General features: G+C 41.3%; 1 protein-coding gene across 1 annotated transcript in view; it reads right to left on the reverse strand.

Moving 5' to 3' along the window:
• The window catches only part of LOC111270695 (serine/threonine-protein kinase SBK1), a 40,259-nt gene that overhangs the window by 3,809 nt on the left and 23,947 nt on the right, over positions 1–12,503 (reverse strand). The window contains exons 2-6 of the mRNA XM_022851065.2: positions 11,764–12,423; positions 8,898–9,032; positions 5,712–6,044; positions 2,416–2,597; positions 573–704 (exon numbers count right to left, since the gene is read on the reverse strand). Of these exons, the coding sequence (XP_022706800.1) occupies positions 573–704; positions 2,416–2,597; positions 5,712–6,044; positions 8,898–9,032; positions 11,764–11,964 (983 nt within the window). The 5' untranslated portion in view covers positions 11,965–12,423. The remainder of the gene's footprint in view (positions 1–572; positions 705–2,415; positions 2,598–5,711; positions 6,045–8,897; positions 9,033–11,763; positions 12,424–12,503) is intronic.

A 12,503-nucleotide genomic window follows, 5' to 3' on the forward strand; every position in this document is an offset into this window, starting at 1 on the left:
GCAAATGGCATTCCGTTTACGAGGTTGTGTTATCTTATAGAGAAACCATTCTGGCATCGCAACAGTCCAGCAACAACGATTAGTAAAGCGAGCTGAGTAAAGCGAATTGAGTTTTTGCATACTTTGCTACATTATACAATACAGAAAACTCAGCGTTCAGCTTGTGGGAATACATAAACCGTATATGAAATATCAGCCAAAGCGATAAAGAGACTCGTAATCTCAAGGTGGTCCACACGATGCTCCGGGCTGCAAAATTCGTTCGATCTAGTGTGAATAAAAAGTATGTATATATGGAGGAATATGCAGCAAAGGCTGTAGTTTCATCATCAGATACCCTGGCTTTATGTCCACGTATAAAAATAAATACTCGATTCTTCTACAGTGCATTTAATGAAGAAGGGATGGCGGGAGAATCGGCCCCTTGATCGTCGGTCGATGAAAACATCCTCCACTTTCCGCTGTCATTTAGTACTGAAGATCTATTAAGAATTTAGGTTCTTAAGCCGGTAGACTCGACGAAGCGCATTTCGACGACGAAGTGGCTGATTGTATATTCAGCGCTGACTCACCTTCGAAACAACCTAAGAAGCCTAGGCGAAAAACGTTTAAACTCCTTAGGAGTACGGATCGTTTTGCGTTTTTGCCAGTCCATGAATTCGTTGAAGCGCAGATCGGTAATGTCGGCTTTTTCCCAGGGAAACCTGTAAATTCACATTCAACAAACAGGCCATTGAAATTAAGCGCGTAGAAAACGTTGCAAATAACCTTTTCGGGAAATTTACCCAAATAACCACGTTTGGAAGTAGAACCTTTAGGCGCTGCGTTCATAGCCTACTAGCCGAACAGTTTTATGTTGGCCGTATTGTATTGCCGTCAGACATTGCTTTAGGCCTCAAGAGCTTTAAGCCGGCCGCTCGCTACTAATCTCAATAGGAAAACCGACGACGATGGCATACACGGACCTCTTTATTCTAAATGGAAAACCCACTCATCACAATAAGATCTATCTTTGCCAACCAATGTTTGCTTCAGTTCGATGGATAGACCACTTTTAAAGGCAGACCAGCGACTTCTGTTGCCTTGAGGGATGTCAAGTCTATGACCTCAATTGTTTCAACATTAAAATGTTTTAACCTCATGACTATCCTGAGTACTTGATAACCCCGAATCTCGTCTCTAAATTCCACTTTGGAAGATTCCACGCAATCTCATGAAGACTCTACGTAAAATTTGCTATATCAAGTACGGTTTTCATCCCTGCAGCGAATCAGCGCGTAAGTACGATGTATTGCGTCATAGATATCCTCAAAACTGGATTGTAGATATTATAAAGTTTATGGGTATATTTATTTATAAAATATTTGTAGAAACAAATTTTGATTTAATCTTCTCTTCGTTTATTGTATAGCCACTAGTGAATAAAGCACGTTCTGTTCAATAAAAATCTACTACGATAGATTATTAATTAAACGATAGTTTTAGTTGTAAACTCATGGAGAATAATGAATTTACCAGCTTCGAAGCACTTCTTTTACGCCATAATTAATTACCGAGTATACGATTGCAAATAGATTATGCCCACAGATTTTTGTTAAATGCTCAACACCCACTGTTTTGACAACGTCCCATTAGTTCCATCTCCGATGCTTTCTACGGCCCTCTAGGTTTGTGCTCTCTCTAGGTCTAAGGGCCCTCTAGGTCTAAGGTTTGTGCTCTCTGTCCATCAACTGCTCGGTCTACCCAGTGGTGTCTTCGGAGCGTCGCCCATGATCCTATAAACGCCTGCAAATATGTCTAATATGTCGTACATTTCCATATCCCGTTTGTATGGCACTTTTCGCAACTCTATCGTTTTCGCTATTGCTAAGAGTTGAATTCGCCAATCCGCTTGACGCTCTATTACTCGTTCACTGCTATGGGAACAAATGAAAGCCTTATAAGCATTTGCCTGTCCTTACATTCCTTTAACAATAGCTAAGTTCACTTTTTTATTATTATTTACAGAAGAGCGATGAAGTTGTATCCTCATCAAATCATAAATGCGGGTTCAAGGAAGCCGAAAAGGGTGGCTGTCCGATTATTAACTGCGAGTTCTTCTGACAATGTGTGGCATTGTCGTCACGGGCAAAAGAGACAGACAACAGCACTTCTTAAATAACCGTTTGGTTGATATTTCTGTCATACACCAATACCTCAAATTGGCACTTGCCTTTCCCCTTTTATTGAAACGGGGTAAATTCATAACCACGAATCCAGAACCGCCCAATAGAAAACCCGCTGGCGACCAGATACTTTTGGAAACCGTAAAGCCTGATATTCAAAATATCATTTGCTGTTATACTATTACTAATGTTGCTTAGTGTATGAATACCCTCATCCGTTGGAGTAATCAACGTGTTGAACGGAACATACCTGGCTGTGAGTCCGATAAAAACAAGCATCCCGAGCTGCCAACCATCGGAGCCTGTTTCCACAGTGTATCCCTCCATGCTTAACATCTCCCAGATTTCCGGCGGACAAGTGGGTAACGAACGGGCGCGCTTCTTGACCAGCGTCCCAGCGCGACGCGTCAGACCGAAATCTGTCAATTTGACCTTTGACAGGTCAGATAGAAAGTAAGCATTTAGGCATCGTTACGTATCAGTGCACCTACACCTAGCCTACCGGCTTGGTGAGCGCTCGTCGATTGCCAGATGTGCTAGTTTGTCGAAAAATTACTTCTATCAGCTATTCAGTTTAAGCAAAATAACAACAATACATTTACTAGGAAATAGCGCATTGTTTTTAATAATTAAATCAGCGCAATTATAACGTTTTTTGGTATAATTAGTTTCTCCAAATGATTAAAGTAATTATTATATAATGAGCATAATAAGCCAAACGCAAAGGTTATAGCTTAACTCAGTTCTCACAAGATCTAAATACATTGTACTATAATTATAATTATTATTGTCGAACAATTCTACTGCTACTATGTAAATTCTTGAGACACGTTTCGAACATAGAGTATTTAAGCGTATTGAAGCTGCGTGATTTTCCCAACGATTTTATGCGTATTAGTCTCAGAGCACGCGGGGTGCCGGAATCCATCTTCGGTGTGCTCTAGAGTTCTCCAACCCATCCGTATTACGAAACGCATGCTTCCTGAGGCTACTACATTTCTGTATCGGATTTAGTTCCTTTACGGTATGAACTTAAGCGGACAATGCATATTATTTATACATCAGCCTTTGCTGTCCCACAAAGCCTTACGGCACAAAATTGTTTGCCGTTTGGTCCTTACAGCCTGGCTATCCCGTTGATTTAATTCAAGGCGATCTACGATAAACCAAAATCCTAGCCTTGTCACTTATCTGACAAAAAGGTAACCTTTAATTAGTCCAACTCTATCAGTTGTCCTCTCTACCCATACACATGACACTGATCTCAATGCAGACTTTGCTTTGTTTAATTCACCTCGAAAAGGCATCTGTCTAGAATACGATATATATTGTTGCGTACCGCTCCTTTCAACAAGGAACGCTCAGAGAGGCTGCACCGTATTTTGCCTTATCCCAATTAGCATCCTACACGACGCGCAATAGATGTATTTGATTTCCTACTTCAATACGTAGATATATAATTTTCGAAACATTGCTAGCATTACTTGGTACGGAATACAACACCGAGCAGGGAAGGGAGGTAACTTCAATGAAGTTGAATGACCATAGCCCTTTCGGCGGAGCAGGTTATCACATCCCACGAGTTTTCGAACATCCGGATCTCTTTCCTGAGTCTAGCAGTAAACCAATGGTGTACGACACCTACAAAAATTTTATTTTCCTATCCGCAGCATTGAAAAAAGCCGATCCTCTGTACGTTTGCTGCTGGTGGACGTCAACCGACGTCAAATCTTTTTTCTGTTACTATCGAATTCTGACCAGAATTTCAAATAAAAAGTTCGTCATGTGCTGCTACTGCTTCTGCCTTTTCAGGACTAGCAGGAGGGAGTAAATGTCTCAGATTCTGCTATAGTACATAGTTAGAATACCCAACCAAACTTGAATGGACAGGCGACCACTAAACCATGGCTTTCATTCATAATTTGATTTTGGCCGTTTGCATCGACCTACGCGATCCTGGCCATGGAAAGTCAAGGTCACAAAGCGGCCGCCGAAATAAACTATTCTTTATATTAAACTCTAAAACGGAATTTCCTATTAGTAGAATTCCATGATCTCAAGTCCACAGCGCATGACACAATGCACCTGATGGTCAAGGTTACTTTTTCTATTGATGCCTCTGGAGTGAACCGTAGTCGCTTTTGCAGCACCAATCGCTCTTTGAGGTTGTACATTGACGCCTATTTCAAGATTCGGGCCATTGGCGACAATATCTCGTACGTATTGCTTTAAATAAAATAGAGAATGTTTCTTTTTGCTATCTTACGGTCAGACAGGCTCTTGTTGCTTGGTGTCAGCTTCGGCCCCCCCCCATGAATGTAACCTCTCGTTGTTGGCAGCCCGCCAATAAACGAAAACAGCAAGCACAAAATCTTGTACAAAAGCCCACACGGCTTTTTTGCGGCTTCCGGTAGATTTTTTCCAGCAGTGGAAAAATATATTTCACGCCAGAAAAAAATTTACTTGTAGCAGCGTACCTAAAACAGTGGTTTCAGGGGACACTGCCTAAAACAGTTTGTAGGAAAGAACAGAAAACAACACATGTACATGGAGGCTTGTAAGCTTGGCTATAAAGCTTTGTCTATTCTGCTTAAGCGCACAAAATTTGCAAAGCTTCTTTAACGCCTCAGGCTTTCGGGGCATACGCCTGGTAATAATGTGTGAAATATATCTATTCGGCTCTAAGGACAGACTAATCCGAACAATCAACTAAGGACTACTGGTGATCTAAGAATCTGATTTATTGCGATTAATTTTAACTTTATTTAGATGAGAAATTATTACAATTTCTCAGCGACGGATCAGCTACCGATAGTCATTAGATGTCTTATAAATGCCCTAACGCACATATGGCGTTGACGGTAATGTAGCATATCTATACGTAAACGATTTGCTATTAAAGGACAGTTGCATATAGGAGCTAAAAGGAAAAACGCAGTTAGACTAAGGGTGACACTCGTACCCCTTGACGCTCGGATTATTTCGTTTATGGCAAGCAAGGATCTCATATTAATTTTTTACACAAAACGATAACTAGATTTATTATAACTTTGAACAAGCGATAATCAGGAAGATATTTACGGTTTTTTAACGCTTCACGGTTACCTAAGCAAATAGTGCACTACAAGGCGCCGACCATGTCATCAGGTCGTAGATACTGCGTAAGAAGTAACGTTTTAAAAGCAGATTGATATCAAACGTTCGCTTCGTATTAGACATCAATTTGTTTTAGCTTGCCTCCTGAAGACCTGATCTTTTCTATCCGAGTTGAATGCAGGACAGTCCAAATACTACCATAATCTCTCTCATATCTATACGGCTCTGTCAATAGATGTTTCTTGTAATAAGGAATTGAAACCTGGGAACATTCAATGTCTGTTTGCGATGGCTGGCATTCCTACAACACCGGAACAGCTTCATGTTCAGTCTAAATGCTGGCAATTGTACAGATCCTCCCCAATATCCAACCTTTGACTTGATCCTCCAAGCACACATTCAGCATTCGCGTACATAATACCGACAAGAAATGCTTGCAGATTCGCCCACCTTGGAGAAATCGTGCTTGAAAACGAGTACGTTCTCGGCGCGCACATCCCTGTGCACAAGGTCCTTGCTATGCATAAATTCAAGGGCAGGTACGACCTGTCGTAAGATGTCCTTGAGATCTTGTTCGTCCAGGCCTCCTGCAGCTTCGATCCAATGCCACAAGTCGCCCAACGGTGCCACTTCCTGGGCGAAAAAATAGTAGTCAATTGTTTCAAAACAGACATCATATGTGTCCAGTACAGATGGATGTGGTGACAGAAAGTACGAATAGTGAAACTCAGTGAGGAAGTCTCGCAACGCTGTCGTTGCCCGCGGGACAGCTTTTAATGCAACCTGAAATAACAAATGACTCTATATAATACGTACAGTAAGACGCGAACTGTAGGCTAGTCAGGAACTCTGTTTGTTTTTTGTGTATTTTCCATTCTTAATATATTCGTTTTATCATAAACCTGTAACTTAGCGTCCTACTGCTGCTGTAGTATTGAATTGTGACAGAAGTACCCCACTTTAAGTTATTTGTATATACTTTTTTTAGCTGCTTAGCGGATAAATATTATTTATCTGAATGGGAAGGGCTCCTCATAAAAAATTGTAGTGTTTTTCTCATCCAAGAAACCTTATTCTTAGAAGGAAGCAGTCTTATCTGTTTGGTTTGTCTGAGACTAATAAATAAGTTTCGCTTTTTTAAATAAGTAGATATATGAAAACACCCGTAATAGTAGGGCCGCCCCTTAACTGTAACATGAGTCTACGTCAGATGCTTATTAAACTTCACCAGTCGTTTTGATGATTCACAAGGTTTTCTTGAGGTCGCAGTCTTGATTGTGGTTGCCGAAAACATTTTCCGATTCGAAATCAGGTCTGCGAACCGACTTTCTATATGCGCATATATACCACGAACGCGTCTTAAAAGGGAACGTCTGGATCTATTTCAAGATGAACTATTATATATCCGCTTCTCCAACTCAACATTTCAGTTGTATCGTACCCCTATTTAGCGAAACGGCTTTCTTGTAATACATACTATCCATTCAGTGTAGACCTCAAATCCGCGCGGATGGGAGACAGACAGAGTCTGTTGCCATGCTACAGTCTGATCCTTCCCCCCTTCCTCTGTCTGGGTCGCTTGTTCGTTCAGCCGGCCAGATTAAATGTCATGAACTAAAAATAGACCTTTTCGCAGAAACGATCCAAACTATTTTAAGCATGCTCAGCAGGCTCAGAGCAGACCCTTTGCGATGTTTCCCTCTCTCTCTCTCTCTCTCTCTCTCTCTCTCTCTCTCTCTCTCTCCCTCCCCTTTCTTTTTTTCTTTCTTTTCTTTTGAACACAAAACTGTACAGTTGTATTATTATCGTATTTTCGTACTAGGTTGGGGGTCATTCCATCGGCTTGCGTTGGCCACTTATCAACAAGCCAAGCGACGAAGGACCGTCGCGTCGAGTCTGGCGTTTTGGAGAAATACGCTGCGAAATGCTGTTCTCGTTAGATAGCACTTCGTTCGTTCCTGTTTCGTTTCCTAATCTCAGTGATTGCTCTTGCAACTCGCACCGTGTCCCGTCGCTATTTTCTGACTGCGGCACGCCGCTTGCACCTGCGCCTCCATCTCCATTGTGTTCGTTCGTACTGTACGTACGTACGAGCAGGTCGACATTCTTTGTTGTTGTTCTGCTTCATAGCCACATAGCCTTTTCGCTTTGGTTGCAAGAGATGCTAAGGCGCATCGAAGCAACCGCGCAGCTGTTCATCCAGATGCTAGCATTTCTGGAAGATACTAACAAAGGGAATGGCGCCCAAGTTCCGCGTCAGCCAACAAAAGTACCGGGTGACTGGTAAAGACGAAACAGGTACGAACGCAAATTGTCTCGATCTTTTCTTGCTTGTTACCCCGCTCGTCGCTAAAACAACTGACCTTTTGGATTGCGTGCGTTGCATAGATAAGGGGAAAAAGCAGAGGAAGACGAAAAGAACACGAATGAATTAGTTTTCTTTTATCAACGACCATCACATCTAAGACACTGTTAATTTCTAAGATAAAAAAAAACGTCGATTTGCGGTTAGCTTTCTGAAGATAGCTCCCAGTTGCAAGTACGATGTTAGCTTGTTGCTTTGACGCATATAAGAGCTAAGAACATTAAATCGAGAAGCTCACCGTCTTTTTTGTTGAAAGGTCGCGTTTTTTGCTATGTAAATAATAAGCAAGTATACAGTGACGCAATGCATGCAGTGGGCGATTTCTTTGAATGGTGCCCGCTTTGATGCGAGTTTGAAATGTTCTTTATAAATGAACATACATAAAAGTTGTCTGCATGCAACACTAGCTTTTGCACGATATGAGTGGATCCATGTAAACGTATGGCATAAGTTTGTACAGGTAGGCGAGTCTGCCACTACTAATTATAAATTCCCTTATGTAATAAGAAAAATTGTATGGTATGGGTATTGGAAATAAATACCCAGCGTTTATTCTAGACACCGCATGGACACAGTGCGTTCGCCGTAGCATAACACTCGCCTAAATATTCTGCAAGCCCAAGTCGACGTCGTGATCCAAGCTCATGAAGCCTACGTGCTGGGCACCTATGCGATAGCAAAAATGAGAGAGGAACGCTATATATAAATTGTCGCCAACCGTAGTGCGGACTGGGCCGGGAGCTGTAATGCCTCGGCCAAAAACAACGATTAGATGGATCACGCACTGCATACTCCCAATTGGAAACTAGAAAGAGAAATAAAGAGAGAGCGAGCGAGCGAGCGAGCGAGCACAGTTTTAGAAATAACATGACGGAATCAACGTGTCTTCATTCGTTTCGTTGTAGCACATACGAGTCGCTGTACGTTCCACCATGTTATGACGTAGCGATGGAATCAAAGGGACAAAGGCGAGGTCACCGTTACGGAATTAGTGCTACACAAAGCTAAGTGTATATATATTCATAAAATTTCATGGAAGTAAGGCATTGTCAAAATGTGTAGACATCGAATATGTAGTATTAGTGTATCTCATACATGCTGTAGGATTAGATCGGTACCGTTAAATTGTAACAGTAGACGTACAATTTATTATTATTATCATATCTTTACCTATCTACCAAAGAAGCAGCAACCATTGTGTCTATCGATATCCTACAGTGTGAACATCAGTGACAAGTAGCTTCTTGCGATGTCAGTCTTCAATAGTTTACCTCCTCTTTGGTGACTTTGTGTTTAGCAAGCAGAACTTTCCCATAGTCTCCGGCGCCAATTTCCTTCACGACGTCGTAGTCGTTCTCCATCGTCAGCGATTGGGGTTGAATATCTCGCACCCGATGAATGCTCGCCTATGGCAAGCAAAGAGAAAAGTAAAAATTTTGTGTAAACGGGATGATATTATCTGAGTCGACCTATACGAAGGAACCTAAAAGAAACAAAAAAAAACGAGCAAGCGAATGAATGTCCGGAAAGTTCATCGACTCAGCTTATTAATCTTGCGACAATACACAGACTAATGGCGATGAAAACGCTTGGAAAAAGTATCAATGGTATTTTTTTGACCTTTTTTTTCAAACGAAAACGGGTAAAAACTAATTTTTCAATATGGGCCAAATTATTTTTAAAAATTTATCGGGTTAAAAACTTCTTACAGTGGTGTTTGGTCTGGAAACCGATGTATTATGGTACATGAAACAGTAAGAGTTAAGCAAGCAATTTAGCGACTTATAGCATACGGTTAGTCTGAAAATAAGATCGATTTGTTTTCAACAAAAATTGGACGAAGATTTAGTTTATTATATAAAAGGCGTCCTTTTAGGGAACATATGCTCTGCAAGTAGATACGTCGAGAATCGTTCAGCGAAAACAGATAAAATGGCTAATGCGCCACGTAAGCTGGCACGTAATTGGCCTAATCAATACCTGATTTTACTAAAGATAAAAAACTATTGCTTTGATAGAAAATATTTAGGAAAAATGCCTTTCATACAAGTAATTAACCAAGTCCGTCGAAAAGCATTACATACAACTCGTTTCAATAACGGACAAAAAAGTTTAGGATGTAAGAAACAATGATTTGATCATACGTCCTCGTTAGGATCCCATGTGAAATTCTCTGTCAGCTTAAGACGTCGTTGACGAACGCTTGAAGCCGTACTATAGTGAAGTAACCTCAATACTGTCAATACAATATTTCAAGGCTGTATCACTGATAATCTCGTAGAACTTTAAGAGAAAAGCTTTAAAAAATCGCCTGTTAATAACTAAATTCACAGTGTATATATTATCGTATCATATAGTGTCCATAAAGTTGCAAGAGTGAAAGGGGTAAACAGTTCCACGTGTCGACAGGTTCATTGACGATCAAATATTGTTCGAATATTAAAATCAGGTATGGACTTCATATGTACTGTATATCGGAAACTGAACTGGCCACTTTTATGGGTCTACAAAAAAATCTATAATATTGAGACGTTCTAGCGTAGTAATGTTAGTAGTATACCGTAAGGTATATTACTTTATATATACTTATAGACGCTTTCATGTTTAACGAAACCACAGTCTTACATTTCTGTTTCTTAGCTGGAAGAACATTGAAACTTTGCCGTATTTCGACAGATTTCATTAGCCTCATCAATTCAGCACAACTTTAAACCACATGTGTCACAGTAATCACAAAAGCACCTTGCATTATTTATTGTCACGATCATTGTTTCCATTTTTTTCCAAGTTGTTTTATAAATTGCTGTCAAATGTTGAACTGGATTTTAGGCGAAAATTCTTTATTTTAGGAAAAAGAATTGGGCCTTTTTACGAAAGTCAAGCAGCTGAGTTGGCGTAAGTCGTACGTGGGGCACCCTCTTGCTGATTGTCAAAATCTCTAGAACCAAGTAGGATAGAAGTAGCTGGATAATCGATTTGACTATAACAGTGGACGGGGTTTTATGGCAAAGAACAGGTTGTTTACTGTCACTGCAAAAAAACGTTCAGTTCATTTCTTTGTTTGACCTCACCACCGTGGAGCAAGCCAAGCCTACGGCGGCTGAAGCCAATACAATGGCGTATATAACTGAGCGTTGCGGAATAGAGAGAGATAATCAGGCGGGGGAAACAAAAAATCAATCTATTCGATGAACGTGTTTTGAAGCATGGTAGCAAGCAGTTGTAGACGGAGGAGTAGAGCGAGGGTTTGCTCATAATTTCTTTCTCACTTCAAGTCTACGCAATCAATTTAGGAAGACAAAGAAACGAGAAAGAAAAGGCAAAAGACGACAAGTTTTCTAAACGTATTGCAATATCAAAGATCCTTCCTAAAAAAGTATTTCTGTACTCGCGTCGTACTGACGCCTACGCGAACGGTTGATCAACGATCGATTCGAGAGACGAAGACCACACACATCGACTGGCCTGTTAAGGACTCATTGACTAGCTATAACGAAATTGGTCCTGCTACTAGAAGTCTCAACCGAAAAACAACACCGCTTAAGATATCGATGCGTTATCCTCCAGGTACTTCCGCTTCAAATCGATTTTCAGTTTCATTCGAAATTTGGCGGCGACGTCACATATTTGAGACAACATTGTTCGTTGCCGGTCAGAACCTCGATAAATGACGGCGGAATAACCGGATTGGGATTCAGATGGGAGCAAAATAAATAATCCTATTCCATATAGGTTATGGTTGTAAAAAAAATGTGGAATAATATGGATGTCTGTGTGCGCGCCTATGACAGAATGTAACAACAATGCACTTAGAAAGGTATAACATAATAAAGACGACGCGGCTGAAACGAGAACCAGGCTGGGACATGAGGGTGCGCCGTTCGTTAACAATGCGAACATTGTACGATTTAGCCGATACGTATGGCACATATTTTTAGTCACCATGAGACAGATTTGCAGGACTGTGGCAGCATACGTAGATACTGATTAGATTCCAATGGTAAAAACGGTACCTCTCAGGTGAATTCTGGGGCTTGACAGCCTCCCTTTCGTAGAATAACAACACGCAAAGTACGATTCATATATACATGGATCTGTGCATTTCACATGTGTGAAGGTACGTCTGCATAAACCTACCTGTCTTTTAAAATGTGCCGCACCGCTGGCATCCAGATGACCCTGTGAGGGATGGTGGCCTGGATGTAGATGAGCCACTGCCACTGTCTGATGTCCGTGGCCCTGGTGAGGACCCGGATGGCTTGGCAGTTGTCCTCCCTCCTGATGATGATGATGGTTACTATGTGGGGCTGCCATTACGGTCACATTGCAAGCGGGCATTTCAACGGAGCCGGAATTTAGGTGGCACGAAACGGGGACTGGACGTTGAGCGTTACAACGCGGAGCATCTACTGGACAGCGGCAAGTGCGGCGGCAGCAGCAATTACATAAGGTGGGACCAGCTAGTCACTGAGTGTTCCAAATAGTTGAAAGAGCAACAATTATAAGTTGGGAGTCGAGGCTAGCCGCAGTAGGCTGGTCCGTGGATGAGGTTCGTCGATGGATTCATCGATCATTATTCATTGCAAACAACGCACTACGGCTGAATCTTAAACTGTTTATGACGTTTGATAAGTTCAGTCGGCTGGTTAAAACAAGTGTTCATTGATCGCTGCTGATGGCTGTGGTAGTGGACGACTGTCAGAAGAAAACTACAGATTCGGGCAGATATAAAAGACACTGCCTTTAGTTGTTGTAGTAGCGGTAAATAGCAGATGCACTAGCAGGAAATCGGATTTTCTGAAAAATGAAGTTAAAAACAGATAGTCGAAATGCTTAGGAAACATAGGAAATAAAATCCTGATAGTGCAATGGCGTAT

This window comes from Varroa jacobsoni, unplaced genomic scaffold, assembly GCF_002532875.2.
Source record: "Varroa jacobsoni isolate VJ856 unplaced genomic scaffold, vjacob_1.0 contig00059, whole genome shotgun sequence".
In the NCBI taxonomy this organism is placed as follows: Eukaryota; Metazoa; Arthropoda; class Arachnida; order Mesostigmata; family Varroidae; genus Varroa; species Varroa jacobsoni.